This window comes from Varanus komodoensis, unplaced genomic scaffold (assembly GCF_004798865.1).
Source record: "Varanus komodoensis strain SLA01 unplaced genomic scaffold, ASM479886v1 scaffold1, whole genome shotgun sequence".
Taxonomy (NCBI): Eukaryota; Metazoa; Chordata; class Lepidosauria; order Squamata; family Varanidae; genus Varanus; species Varanus komodoensis.
The window spans coordinates 98516946-98536786 of NW_025335268.1; the positions used below are offsets into that span (position 1 = coordinate 98516946).

The 19841-nt window shown below is 39.1% G+C and overlaps 1 protein-coding gene across 6 annotated transcripts in view; it reads right to left on the reverse strand.

Annotated features, from left to right (window-relative positions):
- The window catches only part of SH3PXD2A (SH3 and PX domains 2A), a 287812-nt gene that overhangs the window by 57351 nt on the left and 210620 nt on the right, over window positions 1-19841 (reverse strand). The window contains exon 1 of one of the 6 annotated variants that reach the window (XM_044438090.1): window positions 423-1845. The exons of the other annotated variants lie outside the window; for them this stretch is intronic. Coding sequence (XP_044294025.1) covers window positions 423-477 — 55 coding nt within the window. The 5' untranslated portion in view covers window positions 478-1845. Of the gene's footprint in view, window positions 1-422; window positions 1846-19841 lie in introns of those variants that run through there. 6 annotated transcript variants of the gene reach the window in all.

The window sequence follows — 19841 nt, forward strand, 5'->3', positions numbered from 1 at the left end:
TTACGAATTCCTAAAGTATAACATAAGCAATTAGAGGCATATACAATTATTTTAGGAAGCATACATTAGAATTGTACAAGCACACATTATAATTATAAAATTATGAATGCATTCTTAATATGAAGAAAAGCTAGAAGACATATCTCAACTTTGCTTAACGTTAAATGAGGCAAGCAACACAGGAAATGACATCACAAACGTTTACTATGCAATTGACATCCAGACAATGTACACTAGAATCCAAGTAGCAAAAGCTGTAAGAACCACATCCAAACAGAACAGTTTTACCATGCACAGCTTTTACACCAGTTAAAAACTATATAATGCCATCAGCATGATTTGATATAATGCTAATCCCAAACACTTTTACCAAACACTGGCAACACTCATTTCAGTAGAAAAAAGAGCAGAACACTGCCTACCGAACTGCTGGCACCACTTCCTGAAACATCCAGGTGTTCTTTGAACATCCCCCATCCATAGACAGCTTATGTCCTATGGCTTTTCTTGGCTAGTGAGTTCTGATAAAAGGATGGAAGCAGTTGACACACTTGCAGAATGACCAAGCCGAACCAGTCCTAATTGGGGCTGTTTTCCACTTTCCCTCCAAAGTCTCTCCAGTCCTATTCAAACATCATGCCTGTCTTTAAAGCCACGCCTTGAGGAACGGAAACAACAGTCAGCCCTCTGGAACATGTTTCCTATAAATGAGAAGCCTGCAGAACAGCCAGCACATCTAACAAACTGCCAATTAACCGAATGCATTCCAGAGAGAGAGAGAGAGAGAGACACACACACAGAGAGAGACAGAGAGAGACCAAGCGACCGACCGGAGGAGGAGATGGCCACTCCCAAAAGCAACTCAGGAATCTGAATCCACAGTTCCTGCAACTCCTTCCAAGAGCATTCTATTTTTCTAGCCTGAAGATTATATCTGGTAGAACACACCAACAAAAACACATCATTATGAAGCACTTACAAACATATAGAATGCACAACACAGCTTTAGAGTAAAACATGGATCTTAGTTGAAAACCAAGCTTTGTCTTATGCAGATACAATTGTTTTTCTCAGCTTCAGAAATTCTTCTTCCACATGTACTCCCCCAATACAACAACCGCAGGATACAGGGTGCTATACATTATGAGCAGTTTTCTCTGGTACAACTCTATTCACTTACTCATTTGTTCCTGTTTCCTGATAATACAAAGTGAATCTCAAAATGCTGCATTCTTACAAGTGCTGCTTTATTAGAATTTTTTTCTTTAACCGCACCCCTCCACCTTTGAAATTGCACTGTGGTTCTTTCAGGTATGAACTGGATTGGTGGAGAAGGAATCAGTGACTGTGTGTGGTCCTGCCTCTCTAGCTCCAATGACACCTGTTTTGTCCAACAGGGTCACCATTACTTGTTAATAATTAGCAGCAATGAAATGGATAAAAGTGGTTTTCTGATCTCTGCCTAGGAGGGGCAGATCTTGTAAAGCACAGTCATTCATTTGAATAGTTTTCAAGTCCTTTTAGAGGATGTCCTCTAGTAGAAGGGCTATAAACTCTCTGTTCATCAGCACTTAGCACCTGGACAGCGGACTGAGCAGGCACACGTGCCACTTGAGGCACAGCCCATCGCAAGTTTAGACAGGAGAAAACCCCCAAATTCCCAGAGTGATCAAGCCAGGGGGTTGTAGGCCTTTTTTTCCCCTGTCTAAACCTGCATAGTATTGCATCCATAGTCATTCTTCTGAGGTGTATAGTATATCTGCTAAATTACAGCTAGCATACTAAAAAGCAGAGACATCACCCTGCCAACAAAAGCGTGTATAGTCAAGGCTATGTTTTTCCCAGTTGCAATGTATGGCTGTGAAAGCTGGACCTCAAGGTGATCAAACTGGTCAGTCCTAGAAGAGTTCAACCCTGACTGCTCTTTAGAAGGCCAGATACTGAAGATGAAACTCAAATACTTTGGCCACCTAATGAGAAGGAAAGACTCACTGGAGAAGAGTCTAATGCTGGGAACAATTGATGGCAAAAGAAGAAGGGGATGGCAGAGAATGAGGTGGCTAGATGGAGTCACTGAAGCAGTCGGTGTGAGCTTGAGTGGACTCCGGGGAATGGTGGAGGACAGGAAGGCCTGGAGGAAGTTGTCCATGGGGTCGCGATGGATCAGACATGACTTCGCGACTAGTACAGCATAGCGATGTTGCTAGTTGCGAAGTCATGTCCGTCGCAAAGTTGCTCTCTGCTATGACCTGTCCATCTTGGGTGGCCCTGCACGGCATAGCTCATAGCTTCATTGAGCTACGCAAGCCCCTTCGCCATGACAAGGCAGTGATCCATGAAGGAGAGCATAGCGATAAGTATATGCAAATGTTACACGAACTAAGACCCTCTTTTTTTGGGAACACATTTTCTCTTTGGGGTCAATGTGTAAGTGGCAACCATACCTCTAGGGCAGGGGTGGGCAATTAATTTTCCTATGGGGCCACATGAGAAACTTTGACAGTTGTTAAGGGATGGACCAATACACTTACAGCTCTGCTCAATATATATCTCTATAAAAACAGTAAATGAAACATTACAATGATACAATGAAAATGTGGAGCACAGAACAACACTATTTAATGAATATTCACAAAAACATTAACATTACATGAAAAGCAATAAATTCAATTCAATTTAGCAGATCCTTCAAAATAAAAGCAGTGCAGTTGTATTGCTTGCATCTATATTACGACGATATATATTTGCATTGACTTTTAATTTGCCAGTGACCTCATGCGGGCCAGTCAGGGTCAGCCATTGGGCCGGATGTGGCCCGCGGGCCATACAATGCCCAGGTCTGCTCTAGGGTGATTCCAAAAAAACCAGATGAAACTAATGGGAGAAGACTCTCAGTTTTCACCTCTGTTCAGTAATATGAGGAGGAGGAGGAGGTGGTGGAGAGGGGGAGGGGTAACACAGGAAAAACGGGTGCTGTCAAAACTGAAAACACATGCTTTACTGCTTTCACAGGCTAGATGAAAAGGGATAGTTTAGTGCAGCATTGGTTTCAAGTAGCTTCTTTGGAGTCTTCATGTACCCCCAGGTATAAGATAAGAAACCTTAACATACATTTTGCTTTGATTTTTGTTTGAAAGCCAGCATGAATGTTCAAATAACTACTATTTAAGCACTCCAGAGTTCCTGTCATTTCTGGCTCCATGACAGTCCTGGCAAAAAGGAATCCTAGTAGACTTGCTGGCAGAAACCTGTTAACCCTAGTTTCTTTGTGTCAATTTTAGTGCAACAAATTAATGAAATGAGGCATAGGGATGCTGACATTCTCCCCTTTCAGGAGCAGCAGGGAAAAGATAGATAAAATCCCATGGGCCTTTAGCCCATTTCAGTTAGGAATAAATCATTTGTAAAACAAGAAGTTATATATTTTCAGGAGGTCACAAACCTAATATTAATTTTGCTGCCTTATTATTGTATCATTTTAATGAATTTTATACAAATGTTAATACTGAAAGTTGCCTTAGAGTCTTTTTAATTTAAATAAATAATAAATCAGTGAATCTGGATGGTACCCATCATCTGTGCAACATAAATACCCTACAGCATATTTTTAAAATACGTAAGTGGCATACCATACTAGGAACAGCAATATATACAATTCAATTCTGTTAGGAAAAAAATTAAAACTATAGACTAGAAGCAACTGATACCTGTTACTGCTTTGTAGAACAGCAAATACTGTCCAACAGATGTTAGTATAGAATAATGCATGTTGGGGCAAAAAGTATATGCTGATGAAATCTGAACTAGCAGTGACCGAGCATGAGAATGATTTTTGGGTAGTAATGGACAAATCAATGTAAATGTTGGCCCAGTGTGCAGATGTTGTGAAGGGGGCAAATCCATGTTTGGCATAATTAGGAATGGAACAGAAAATAGAACTGCCAAAATCTTACTTCCTTTACACAAATCTTTGGTGCGATTGACTTGGGATATTGTGTTCAGGTCTGCCTGCCTTACCTGAAAAAGGACATTACTGAGTTGAAAAAAGTAGGGAGAAGGGCAAGTCAAATGACCAGGGGGCTGATGCAACATCAACTACTGAAACTGTACAGTTTAGAAAAAAGGTGAGTACGGGGAAACATGACAGAGGTGTTTAAACTAATGCATTATGTGGATAAAGTAAACAGGGAAACTGTTATCTCCCTCTTCCATAACACTCAAACTCAGGGTAATCCCATGAAGCTGATTGGTGGGAGGTTTAGGACAGATAAAAGGAAGCACTTCTTCACACAGTGTATAGTTAAATTATGGCATTTACTGCCATGGTGAGGGCTGTCAATCTGGATAGCTTGAACAGATTCATGAGAGAGGTGGCTATCATTGACTACTGGCATTGCTGGCTATGTGCTCCCTCCTTTACCAGGGCTGGCATGCCTGCATACACCAGTTGCTGAGAAGCTTCAGCAGGAGGAATTCTTGCACCCTTCCTGCTTGAGGGCAGGTAGCTGGTTTGCCACCTTGCATATCGAGTGCCAGGCTAGATGGACCTTTCGTCTGATTCAACATGGCTTTACTTATGACTTATACACTCAGTTTGTTTGTTTGTTTGTTTGTTTGTTTATTGCTTTTATAGGATGTCCACTGCAAGCATCTCGGGACGGCTTATAAGGAAAAAGACGCCCCCCCCAAAAAAATATAAAACAAAACAAGGCACTGCATCCAATCTCAAAAATAAAACCCACATAAAACCAATTAAACATTAAAATGATGTGAAAATAAAAAGGTTTTCACCTGATGCCGAAAAGAATAAAGGGACAGCACCAGGCGAACCTCCCTGTGGAACAAATACCAGAGTTGGGGTGCCACTAGCAAAAAGGCCCTTCTCCAGGTAACTACCCACATAATCTCTTTCAAGGAAGGCTCCCGGAGAAGGACCTCTGCCTCAGATCTCAAGGCGCGGGAAGGCACATAGGGAAGAAAGAGCTCTTTTAGGTATCCAGGACCCAAGCCATTTATAGGTTATTACCAGCACCTTAAATTGGGCCTGGACTTCAATTGGCAGCCTGTGTAAACAGTATAGGACTGGCATTATATGAGAGTACCTGCCAGTCCCTTTTAATATATTGGCAGCTCTATTCTGAACGAATTGAAGTATCCAGACCATGTTCAAGGACAGCCATATGTACAGCGTATTGCAATAGTCCAATTGGGAAGTTACCAGAGCATAGGTCACCATTACATGAACTTTTAAAGGGAAAAACAGTTCCTCTTATCTGTTTCATAATATTGCAAACTCAAATTCTATTTCATAATATTGCTAGCTTCTGAAACAATTTGTGAATCCTACTAAAGTCAATATTTTAGTGACCTAACTTAAAAAGAAATCTTGCTACATAAAACTAGCTGCAGAGAAATGTTGGGGAGAGGAAATATCCTGTGTTTATCAGAAAATATCAAAAGGACATGGTGGCATTTGAGACTAGATAGAATGCTTTCTCTAAATACCAACGGAGTATAATTCCATGAGGAGGCAGTAGTGTCTGCTTTCAAAGATAGCAAAAAACTGGGACTTTCAGAGAAAGTCCTTAAGAAATCCTTAAGAAATCCTTAAGAAATCCTTAAGCTGGGACTTTCAGAAAGCCTTGAAATAGTTATTGGCATGTTTAGAAAAACAGCTCTGCAGTTAAAATTGTCTGTTGCCATGACTCTAGGATATGTATAACAATACAATTTTAATAAGACCAAAGAGAAACCAGATTATTAGTACATGGCTGAAAATGGCTCCAAGTCAATTAAAGGGTGGTCTCTGCTTGCTTACTTCACTGGGTGTGGGGAGAGAGGATTAGACAATGGAAAAAGGTCAGCCTGTTACAGATGGTGGGCTAGAAAGGTGCAAGATGCATTTCTCTGGGCCAGCTATACTATGGCCAAATGATGTGGAAGAGGCTTCTCTGCTCCTCAGGGAAGAGAAAGGTCATTAAAATTCTCTGCCTTTGCCAAGGATTCCAGGTATAAATATTCTTCTGTTCTGTACCAGTACTATACCTGCTTCCTGATTTAACTGAAATATGTTTCCAAATTTTTGCTTGCAATGTACAATTCAGAGTTTGGGAAAAGTCCTAAAAAGTTAATTGAGTCAATTCACATGATCAAATCATCATGGAGAGCTGAACACATTTTCCCACAATGAATTGCCCATGTAAACACAATTCACAACAAAGGACCCATTTACCACATTCAATGCTTGATCTGTTTCAATCATTTTGCATCAGGCAGGAAGTCTGGACTGGGATGCAACTTGTGTTCAACCCCAGGTCTGGTCAACCCACACTTCTTACTGGACTAGATTGGTTATGTGAGCTGGCCTGTAATCCATCTTCTGTCCTTGTTCTTCTTGGCCTTTCCCTTATAGCAATAATATGTAAATCATCTCCTAAAGATTTGTGGCATCAGGAGAACGGTGGAGCTTTGGATTTTGCACTGTACAAGGAGCTGCAATTATCTTCCAACATAGATCTTTCCTGATCTTTCCACAACACTGAAGTTGGAAGCTATTTAAAAATGTGAAGAATGTCTGCTTCCCACATGTGACAGAGATAATTTAGATTTTTTTTTTAATTGACAGTGACTGTTTAGGAACAACTGGGTCTACCTCCTTACTAGCAAAAAGCACTGATGTATATAAGCAATAAAGTGGTATGGTGCACCCTCAGAGATTTCAAAATGCAAGACAGGACAAGCTTGAAATATTCACAAAGGACTCACCCAAGAACTGATGAACCAACAATGGGTCCTTTAACCCAAATACAGTTTTTGGTTCCTGCCACCAGACTCGCCTGCATCCTCTCTCCAACTACTCCTCAGTCTGCCAGTGCTTATTTGTTCTCCAACTCAGCTTTCAAATATTCTGAGACCAAGCCAGCAAAGTGTAATTGTTTCTCCAGATGATGTCTTTTGACGTTAACTCTGAAGATGCTGAAAAGAGGAGCTAAAAAAACCACTTTTCTGGAGAAGCTAAAATGATATAAAGGTTTTGCTTTGTGTGCATGCAGCTCCTGAATGAAGAATTCAAGGAGAATCTACAGATATGCGTAATCTTTTCTTCGAAGCATTTCCTAGAAGTATCTTTAAAATTCTAAAATGTTTCCAAACAAGATAAAGAGCACTAATCTGACCTACATCTCCTCTAATTTCAGTATGAATTTGTTCCATACCCTTTTAGCTAAAGGATCTAAGTGCCCTACGGTGTTCCTAAAATGCATCTAAAACCTGAAGTACCTTAAACAACCTTTTCATTGTTTAACAACATTCCCCATGAGTTTTTAATTTAAAAATGCAAACAACACCCTACAGAACTTTATATACTAATTAAGGAACATTTATTTGCTCAAGCTTTACCTGCCCCCACATGTGCATAGTAGCACATAGTGAAAAGTGTATCTTATAGTCTGCTTTCCCTCAATGGGTGGAGATGCTGACATACCAGTTTGTCTAAACCATATATTGTCCTGTCCCTCAGTGGAAGATTTTTCTTCCATTGTTGTTCTACTGTTTCAGAAGTTCGCTCTACTACATTCCAGCTTAAGAAAATTGCTACCCTTGAATTCTAGAATTACAGGAGCTGTAGTTCAGTTTACAGGTATTTACCTCCTACCTCTACATTAACATAGCTTACATATTAGAACACTTGAAGAAAAAAATAGCAATGTGTTTATGTATGACAGCACCAAGAGCTTTTGTATTGTTTTATGGATATTCATTTGCACTTCACATATGCAAAACCATGCAAAAAGAGATCTTGATGCATACAAAACTCAGTATTGACTTTTTCCTGTGTTACAGAATGCATGTGCACTTTGGTAATGCAGAGGAAGGGAAACAAAGAAAAATGGATTGACTAATGTGAAAGTTACAGCAAATCAAGCATCCATAGCAAACTATCCATACAAATTTTAGTACCAGACTTGAAAATTATCACCGAAAGTACTCCTGATGCAACAGTTTCTGCTTCAAAAACAGGCACATGACTCCAAAATCAGAGGAGAAATTCAGATAGGCCGAATTTTGGAAACAGTTCTTTTTTGCTTGTGAATCTTATTATCATATAAACTAACTGAAAGCCTCTTCTGGTTTTTCAAATGGGAAACTTGGGGGCCATTTCAAGTACAGTATGCTACCAGCCGATTTCATGGGCTTGCTTATCTTGATGAATGTGATATCAGATTAAGTCAACAGCATTCCTCTTACAATCATAGCATACACTTCAAATGAGTACTCTAATGAGCTGTTGCATCAATACACAAGGAAAACAGAGAGACATTACAGTGTTTGTGTCCTCTCTCATGATGGTTATTTTTATAAAGTTTAGGAGAAAAAGGATAGGAGAAATGCCCAGGAGAAGTTGATTACAAAGGAGAAGTCGATTACGAAGGAAAAGTCATCCATCATAGAGATCCAACAAGGACGAAAATCCCACTCTTAATAACTATATTGCAGATCCTACCAAAATGCAGCAATGCCTTTTTTCAAAACAAATGTTGGCCTGAAGACATAGGATGATGTTACACCAGGACCATGCCTGGAATGACTGAACGCCTAATGCCACACCTTGCTTTTGCGTGACAGAGATTCTGTTTGGCCTTGCGTTTTGTCCTGGATTGCCCCAAGTACTGATTTAAGGCATACCTAATTTGAAAGTGGATTATAACTACTGTAAGGCTCAGTTTCTCCAACACTTAAAAAAGGACACAACACACTATAGCTTTAAGAAGAAATGAAACCAGCTGGGCTTTGTTTCAAATCTTGGATGTCTTTGCATTCAGAATTATTTTGTCACAATTGTTTCCTGCTGCCAAGACACACTCCAGTTCCAAGCACAGGGGGTAACTCAATCCAAACAAAACACATGCACTTCTCAAGAGAGACTCTCTCCAAAAGATTAGATTGCTGTTCTACACAGGAATACATGAAACGCTCTTGGGAAAATATACATCTCCTCCCATTTCATTAATATTAAGCATGCAATTCCCAGGCATCCACTTATGCATCCAAACCACTCTCTTAAATTGGGTAGTATTTTATAGTGCTTAGGAGATCCACCATCCTGTGTAAAGTCCTAGGCAAGACTGTAGAGAGAATTGAAAATCATGGGAATGAAGGAGCAAACCCCAGCAGTCTTGACATTCTGAGCCTTGGGATGTAGGTATTCCCAAAGGATTCACGCACTCTGATGAGCTGTTGCACTAACACGCAAGAAAGGGGGTACTATAGTATTCATGGATTCTCATAACGGTGATTTTTATAAAGTAAAAATAAAAATATAAAAGCAGAGGTTGGTTCTCTGTTAAAAGGAAGTAACAAATAAAGGACACTAGTTGCTGGTTCAAACATTCAAGTCAGGCATGCTGTGCCTTTCAAACCATTCTTATGCACAGGTTATATACAGAGAAGGCACTCACTTGAGCAGCATGTGGATACAACTCACAGAAAATGGAGCGTGATAAGAAGTATCTAAAAACACCTAAAAGCCCCTTGCAATCTTTTTAACAGGATTATTCCTTTTTTAAAAAAAACTTTAATGTTACTGTGGCACATTATAACTTTTAATGCATGTACCGGATTAACTGGACTTTAAATCATGCAATCTATAGTGCTGCAGAACTTGCATTTTTGCTACCACACACTAATATGGCTTACCATTCCTATTTCCATAGTTGAAATTGGAATGAATTCTTTTAAAAACAACAAAACCTGGCAAGAGTAATCTGCTCAATGAATTTGGATTTCCCCATTTCAGAACTCTACTTAAGATTCCAATTAACACACACTTTTTTGGCATTCTGTTTTTTCCCCAGCTCTCCCAGCCAGCAATAATCTAGCTCCTACAATACAAGTGAATGGCCAAATTATGGGAAGCCAAAGCGATGCTAAAGAATTTAATTTGTTCTGAGCAGAATTTTGGAATTCAGTCTCCATTTTTCCTATTATATTATTTATGAATGTTCTCCCTAACAACCTTCAGATTCATATGTTTTTTTCCTCAAAAAATGGTTCCATTCTTGAATTAAAATTACACCTTTTCCCAAAGCAAAGAAAAAGGTCTTATATATGTGCCAAACAATTAATATAGACACAATGCTCAATCTGCCTGAACAGGAACCTTTAATAAACAACAGCTTCTACCTGTGGCCCTCACTATTAACTAGACCTGATAATAGTTTCAGTCCACCAACAAGTGCTGGACCACACATTCCCCATCCCAGTATAAAAGGTATACTGGATGAAAACAGAATTTAGGGCTTGTTTCTGGATTTCTTCTCATAGATGCAAAAAATAGGTGGAGAAAAGCATTGAACTGTGCTAACTTTTGCTAGTTTCACAATAGTTCACTAGTCATCAAGTCTTAAAACATGCTTTCTGTGCATTAAGGTGGAGTGAAAGTGACTGGATGTCTCATAATAGTGCCTGTGATCCTCCATGTACTGCCCAACTACGTCCAAAGAAAAGATGCACAACCTTTCCACAGGCAACAAGCAAAGAAGGAGGTAGAGGCAACATATGGAAGAGAATATGTACAGTTATGGTCAACAAAGAGTTATCTTGGAAGAGTTATCTTTGTGGGGGAAAGTACAGAGACCACACATTGGAGTGAGTGATTTCTATTTTCTGGGAGTCCTTATTAAGCATGTGTGCTATTCTTGATTTCTTAGCCTCAGCCTGTTGGATAACTCAAACATTCCTTCCATGGCACCACAGCCACAACGGCTGAAGACGTTTTAATTGCTCACGGAATCACCAGGGTTTCAGCTGAACATCAAGGTTTTTCCACTTCCAACTGGCTTTCTATTTCAAATCTCAACATATGAAATATTCCTGCACAGACAGAAGGAAATGCCTCCTAGTGGAAAATTTTTAGAAATGCAACTTAACAAGATGATGCATCCTGTGTCCCATTACTAAAGGAAAATTCAACACAAGAGAGAGGGAAGCTTACTGTAAAATTAAAATAGTCCCAACTTTATCATTTCCCATTTCCAGTCTGTTGTACAACATATCACACCACCAGATTGGAGTAGATACGGTTAGCTCTCTTCCCTCTGCACCCTGCTCTAGGCCTTCCAAGTTTGTGCCACTAATCTTGATATCCATTCAGAAGAAAAATCCCAACCTAGGAGTCTGGACATCATTAGACAGAGAAGACATACAAAGCAATTTGTCAACATTCAAAACATGACTGCAAGGGGCCCAGTCTCAATCCCTAAGTTTGCTGGTTCTGCTGGTCCTCTTCCTTGCTGTCAGTACCTGTTCACTTGCCTTGTCTAAGCACATAAGCAGAGGCCTGGCTGAGAAGATTAAGCAGCTTCTTTCACTTAGCCCTGAGTTCTCCTTGAGTACTGTGGTTGCACGGATTAGGTCCAGAGGGAGAGGGCAAGTAAGTGAACATAGGGACAAAAGCAGGAGCCCCTGAGTGCAAACAGCCCCCAAATCCTTAAGCCAGTGGTAGCAGGTCAATAGGCCATGATCTAAAGAGTGGCCTTAAACAAGTCAGTATCTCCCTGTCAAAGCACCCCCACCTCTGCCCCAACTTCACTATCACTTGCATTATAAGAATCATCAAACAGAGTTGATGTAAAAATAATTGAGACAATCTTTGATGTTATTTGATTCCTTATAATTTAACAATTATTAAAAAATAAGCTCAAGTAGATGAACAGCCTTAATGTATCTCTACCAGATCTCTTTTTAGGATCAAGAAATCACTCAAGTGATAATGTGCTTTTGCTTATAAATGCTAGCAGCTTTGCTCTTCTACCCCATGAAGTGCTTGTTAACAAACAGCAATTCATTACAGACAACATGGTTAAATTTTGGCAGTGTTCTACAGGATCAATTCTATATTGGTTATTTCTCCTTATACTCAGTACTGTAAGGCCAAAAGCTATGCAGACAGAACATGCATGATCTTCTAATGACAGCTACAATGCATCATTTACATGAGCATGGAAATGGCTCCATTTGAGCTCAGTTCTCCAGAACATTCATCTCTCGCTGGGCAGAATTATGCCTTGGCATTATCAGCTGTAGTTACTCACGTGCTTCAAAATAATAGGCAGTTCAACTCTGCATCAAGAATACGCTGAACAAGTTTCACTATATTCTTCTGATTTTGCTTACTTTTTCTTTTTTGCTAACCTTGGAAAGCAAATATACTGAAGTCTCAATCCCGAACCACTGAAAATATTAATTATAGAATACAGAATAGTAGAGTTGGAAGGGACCATGAAGGCCATTGGGTCCAACCCTCTGCCACTGCAAGACACCAACTTACACCATTAGAACCCTCACTCATTTTTAATATTTCAGTAGTCATTTGCCAAGCACTTTCAGTTAAAAGATGTAGAAATCCAGCTTCCTCCCAACTCTGTCCAAGGTGAGATGCTCAGGAACTAAATTTTTGCACCAAATACTACATTCTACATCTTCTGAACTCATGCAGAATTGAGGCACAGTTACTGTCCTCACTTTTAGGCTAAACAAACAAACAAGAGTTCAGTAATCAATAGAGGACAGCAAAGTCCATTCACGCAAACCTGTGTAACTATGGATGTAGAAAAGATGAATACCACTACATCATGAGAATTTAACATTATGTCGTAACTGGGACATTCCAGTCACATAGTATTAGCTGATTTTTATTCATTATCAGTGTAAATGATTGCCCTCTCAAGGCCCTTAAAACCAAATCTTATATGGGCATGCTAGAATTTACTATACAGCTAATGACAGGCACATCAATACATTTACTGTCCATATCACATTTTTTCATTCTTAAGTTTGTTCTGTTCCTGTATTGCTCTGTAATCTTAAAAAAATCCACCTGAAAATTCATATATATTTAAATATGTGTTTTTAAATGTTCTTTCTCACAGAATTACTCTTCCTCAAGGGAGAGAGTTTAAAAAGTATCTCTATATAGGACTGGCAGGCCTTTTAAGCCAACAAACATCCTTAGCCCATTATTATGGTCTGAAAATTATACTCAATCCATAGCTCTCATGCATACGTGGCATTTTGTGAAGGTAATGCCTGAAAACCACTCAGGTGGTATTTTAGACTAACAGTATGCTTTACTTAGAATGTTCACATTTGTCCTTATTGCTGTGTCAGTGTTAACACTATTGCCACACTTTTGAATTTTGATCCACAAAGGAAACATATAGCTGTTCCCACCAATTCCTAAAGACCCCATGTCTGACCTAAGGGAACTTCTTTGGATAAATGTTAAATGATGAACTCAAATTTGAGGAAATAGATGCTTTATGAATAACAGTTTGTAATGTATATACACAGGCAGTTATACAGCCAAAGTAGATGTAAGGTGATTGTGTACTTACAATTAGAATGTCTAGTTTAAGATATTTAAAAAACTGCAGTAGAGCATGAGAAGAAATCAGGATCAGGACTGTACAAGTACTGGGCAGGAATTAACCCTTTTCCCAATGAAAAAATTATTTATTATTATTATTATTATTATTATTATTATTATTATTATTATTATTATAACATTTCTATGCCGCCCCTTGCCAAAGCCTCGGGGCGGCTTACAAACAAGCCTCGGGGCGGCTTACAAAAATTACCCTCCACCTAGCTGTTTGAGGCACCAATGGAGGCTTCACTGCTAGACCCAAAACTGCTCTCTTGGACTAGAAGCACCTAATACAACAGTCCTCATAATACTTATGGTTTGAATCAACCATTACAAATGAAAAGGACAAAACTATATCATTTTAATGTTTTCCTCCATTTGAATTAAATATACACTAAGGAGCAGGTGCACTGTCAGTGTTTTTGATAAAAACTGGGCATACATTTAGGTCTCGTGTTCTCTAAATTTCAACTTTAATTGACTGGAGGTGCTAACAGCTTTAAAACGGTTGCCTTGTCAATTTACCACTTACATGAGAGACCTCTGTGAAGGAATTAAACAGTTGGTACCCTTTAGGTTAGAGCCAATAAGCTCAAAACATACTCTATTCCACCTTCCAGGTATATAAGATTGATAGACATGATATTCCATCAAAGAATCTGAGCAAAAGCCAGAAAAAATACATACATACATACATAAAATGGAGCCGCAAAGATGACTGTCAAGTGACACTGTTCCCATGAAATGAAGATCACACACACATATGCAGACACTATACAAAGGGAATTTGGAGAAATCTTACTATTCCCACACAGTGGAACCATTTAAACTTGATTCTTTGGGATGATTTTAAAAAGGGCATGGATGGTATGAACAGCAATCCCCTGATCTAAGGGAAGGGATACATGTAACACATGAATTAAACAATTTCACTCAGGTAGAATAATTCTGTGATTCCAAAGGTTGCTATCAACAGGTAAGGGGGAGAAATTTGTTTGCATTGCATTTTATATAAACAGATCTAATTTTCACTTTCCAACTAATAGGTGAATTTTCTCCTTTTCCTGGTTTTATACATCTGCAATGAAACCGTGACATTATATTTGTCACCTCCTGGTCCCTTAGTCTACTGGCATTATGCAAGTTTTGTTTGTTTATCTGACACTGTTTTGTAAACCTTAAAATAATTGCTCTTCTGTGAATACGGTTAAATGAAAGACTTGATTTAAACCCAAAAGGTTCTAGAACTCTGTCTCCCTAGGTACTTTCTGGAACATTGACTTCATTAAGAATCACAGGTTTGGAATGGCCACTCTAGAAAATCCAGTAATTTCACATCATTAATGCTAAGAAAGGCAAAATTCCAACCTATCTATGCAATTTTCAGTCTTGGGCTAGAGCCCCAGTTATTTCTAGAAGGAGCCAAGATTAAGAGTCAGGAAAATCAGAATTAAGCAGTAAAGGATTTTATTTTAAGAACTTCAGATGATCATAAAAAATGCTAAAGCATATCCATTCTACTTAAAGTTCACCACTGTCCAAAGAGGGTACCTGGTACAACATCAGGCATTCTGGTTCATCTACTTTGCACTATACAGTCCAGGGACTGGGTGATATTAACCATCTGTTTTCTAACTTACTACAAAAAGAACAATCCTTGAAGGATGGAGAGAAATCTAGCAAGCTTTCTTCACTGACGACACCACTCTGTTACGAAGTAAATAATCATGGCTGTTTAATTATCATGGCTTTATGTCAAAAAAGACTAGGTAATTGTATTATAGGGAATACAGGCACTACCATATACACTAAGAGTAAAGGAAAATGAGGTATTGAAGGGGAAGTGAGACAAAGGATAAATATTTCTGGTTGCAATTGAAACCACTCTGCTAATGATTGCAGCTTCTATGTCTGCCAAGGCATTATTGGAACTGCTTATTTGCTGTGCAGCTCTGGGGAAAACAAAACCAACACTCCACGCTTTATTAATCTTGTCCTCATCTGACATAAAAATGCACCATCAGTCTTTTGTTTGATACTTTCAGACCAATTTGTCAAAACAAGCATGCATATAAGTCATTAATCATTTCCCGAGAAAAATGACATATGTTTAAATCAGCTAGGAAAGTCTTAGATTTAAAAAACTTGCCTGAAAAAAAGGAAGAGAAAATACACACTCCCCAAAAGCTTTATGATGTAACAAGAGCCCATTGAAACAATAGTTTTTCAGCTGTTGTAACTCTAGAAATCTAAGCCACAAGGTAATTACGAAAAAGAATGGGAATCCTTTGTAATATCCCTCAGATCTTTCCGGGTATTGCCCTCTCAACAAAACTGCTGAGCTAGTGACCTATTTGGCGGATACAGAAACCCAATCATTATAACATTAGAGTGTTCTAATATACAAAGCAGATTTTTCCTGGGGAGGTTTCAAGGTCCCCAAGCTGGCCATAGCTCCATAACAGAGGGGAAAATCTGTAAAGGAGTCTGATTTGAGGGGAGGGTCAAGGAGGCCCAGCATATAATTTTTTCCCCTTTGAGTTGCCAACCTGAGCAGTTGCAGATTTCTATTTCTCCATGAGAAGTGAGAAGAAGGAGCCAAAAAAGTTTGACAATTGGAAGGAACTAGGAGTGAAAACGAAGACAGAAATTAAAATCAAGTAATGAAGTTTCCAGTTAGTCCTTTCCAACCAAGAGCTGGAAAGCAAACAGGGAAGATGAGAATGTGGAAATATTCGCATGCTGCCACATTGTATAGTGGAGGTCTTATGCCCTCCTGTAGAGATTTCTTACAGGGGGGAAAAAAACACAAACCCTGTTGTTACATCTGCACCCCCGCCCCCCCAGATTAGAACATGCCAGTATCTTTGAATTTCACTGCCTGTTCTGATCTGTTTGGCAGTTTCACATTACTGGAAATTGGGGAATTAGACAGGCAGGGTGCTACTGTGCTGAGTCAGATCTTTGGTTCATCTAACTCAGAATGATCTACCCTACACTGATTGGCACTGGCTCTCCAGGGTTTCAGGCACATGTTCTCCCTTGAATTCCAAAATTGCCACCTATCCAAACTCTTTAAGCTGAAGATGACAGTTTGGATGCATGGCTTGAAGAATTATCATAAAAATATGAAATTCTTGTTTCAAACAATGACAAATATGTGAAGTAGATTTAAGCTGAGAGTGTGAGTTAGTTTTTGTGCAATGGGCAATTATTACAGTTATTCATGGCAGCACAAGAACACTCCTTCTCCCTGCTTCTGGGTTATTCAGTGTGATGTGCAACCCAGTTTTAACTCAACAACAAATCATGGGTTAACATTCTGGGTTGTTCCCCTCACCAAGCCAAAGTCCCAAGTTTTCACAGCATGCCTAACATCCAAGGAATGGGACTTTCCTGTGTTGTTTTCTAAACCAGATGTATCAATTATTACATGTAAACTGGGTCAGCAACTGTATGAGAGGGGGTATGCTCAAGGCTATTCAGAGAACTTAACGACTTAATAAGGAATTAAATCTAAGATTCCCTACTTCAAGTCCAAGCTTTTCCCAACCTTGTGTACTTGAGTTCTCATCAGTCACAGCCAACTTGGTCCATAGTAAGAATGCAATCCAAAACATCTGGAGGACACTAAGTTGAGGGAGGCTGCTTTATGCATATTACTGTCACTATTACACTGGCTATTTATTTTCTCAATCACTGAATCTTTTGTTTTCCTCCTCCTTTGCTCACTCTCTCTCAATATCCCAAATACATTGGAACTGCTATAGGCTTGATAAGTAGAATGGCTGTTGTTGTTTTTTATTACTCTTGCCTGTCACCTCTGTAGCCCAGTTAAACAATGTAACAACTATCTATAGTTTTAACAACTTAAGAGTTCACAACCAAAAACTATGAATCGTCTTCCTGAGTTATTTGTGTTTTACAAACCATGTTAGCATGGCTGGGTTCATATATCACAACAACTCAGAATTGGATTAACAATGAGTTAGTGTAATGCGCAAACCAAATCTATATCTAATGTATACAGTCACAGTACCTTGTGATTGCATAAGGTGAATTCACAGAATTCATACAATAGAGAATCAAAACATCATCTGAGTATCTTCCACACTGTATGCACCAAAGATATCATGTAACAACTTACAATTTCACAAGATAACATTTATACTTGCTCTTAGTCAACAATCTCAAATTTGTTAACCTAAAAAAACCCCAACAAACAAACAAAAAACCCCCTAAAGATCTCCAATATGCATGATCTCCTTAATTAACCAGACATTAAATGAGTCCAGATTCCACTATCTGTGCTTCACTTGCTCTTCTGGATAGTTCATCACCGTCAAAATACTATCCTTGTAGTAGTAACTTTAAAAACTGTGCAAACTGTGTGTGCAAGAACAGCATGCACATCTTGTGAAATGAGGAAGGCAAGAATTCCATTTTGGATGTTACAGAAAAATAGGAAGCACACGTTACACCACTGCTTGCCTAAAATATAAGAAGCCATGCAAGATGGCACCTGAAAGTCAACTATTTCAAGACCCATGATTCAGCATTTGGATAACATGCATACAGCATAACCTCAGCTGGGTAGAAACAACTGCATGTTCACAAAACTGGCATGCACAACTTCTGACCAAAACAGACTGCAAGGTAATTAATAATTCTGGTTTTCTACCAGTTAGGAACTGCAAACAGAGGGGGTTGCTAAGCACTTGGCAAACCATAATATCTAGCTAGCTATATTCAGTAGAGCTGGCATGGAATAAGGTTTAACCAAGGGAAGGCAGCATGTGGCCCTCTTAACTAGTTTGCCCCTACTGTCCTGACTGAACTTGCAGCAAAAAATTGGAACTTTTGCAAGGAAAAAAAGCTACGAAGTAGCACATGCTTTGTTTGCAAGCAGAATTGTGCTCTTAGCAGCCTCCCAGGTGTGCAATTTTTCTTGCAAACAAGCCATGCAGGCCAAATTGCTGCCATTTTGTCACAACTGCAGCAATAAATCTGGAAATAATGTTTGCAGCAGCAGGGTGGCATACAGCTCCTAGTAGACAACTTACAGCTCCAGGAAGACAATAATGATCCATGCTAATAACCCCTGGTTTAACTAAATCCACCCTTTCCCCTTTCTAAACAGGTCAAGACATCAAGAAGTAGTGCAATGGGGACCCAACAATCATCGGTATGTATGGAATAACAAGAGTGTCCTTTTCCTACTGCTGCATTTCCTCCTAAAACTAACATGTTTTAAACTATTTCTACTTAGAACTACCTCAGAAAGTATTCCTAGCTACTAAATGCTACCTACTCTTTGGTCACAGGAGTTTTTCTATAATTCTTTGCAGCTTCACTCAAAGATTACAAGGACAAAAAGGGGAGGGGGAATCCCTTCTCCTTGGGTGGCACTGCTACAGAAAAGGGGGCCTGGGCTGCAGCACGGACCTCAAAGTCTTGTTTCATTCCCCCCAAACGCTTTCTCATGTGCATGTTCTAACATCCTTCCATGCCCTTACTGAGTTCCACTGGAACAGGAAACATCAAAATACTGTTGCATGACACAGTCAAATATGACCGTCCATTCTGTGCAAATTTTGACTTTTATAGCAGCATCTGGCAGCAACAGTAGTGCTGCCCAAAATCAGAGTCCAAATGGAGCATAAAACATTTAAGTTCCTAATGAAACATTTTCCTTCTGAGAACAATTGTTTCCAAGTAGCCAGAGTGTAAATTTACCCTAAATTATTTATTTAAAAATAGCTGTAGGCTGCCTTTGAGGATAAAATCCCTTCCAGCATATAAATTCACAATACAGGGATCAATAATAACTTTAAAAACAATAAACCACTACTATAAAAATTAACAGGAACCAGCATTTAGACTAAAAACAAACATTCCACCCATATTAACAACTATATGTAAACAGCATTACCTCTCATTATTTAATAGCCCCTTGCAAAGCTGCCAGGAAGGCAAACAAACAAGGAAGCTTTGTAAAATGGAAGAGGATTGCTCCTCTTTGCTCAGTCTACTGAAGTGTCACAAAATCACAGATTCTTTCTTTGCAAGGCTGGATTATGTTGTGATCATTTAGATGTTTAGTGGCGGAAACTAACAGTAAGACATCAAAAGCTCTAGAGGGTGCCATCAATAAACAAACAGCCACTAGATCAAACTGCTACAAACTTGAGAAAAAGCTGGTAGGCATGGGACAAGACAGACTTATGTGTAATGTGCAGTTTAAATACAGACTTAGCCTCTCCCTCTCTTTTCTGTGTTTATATCACATGGACACTCAAATTTCAATTGGTATGTTTACAGTGGGGAAGGCAACCTGTAGCCCTCCAGAAGTTTTGACTTACAATTTATATCATCCTCACTGTTGGATATCCTTGTTAGGGCTGATGGAAGATGA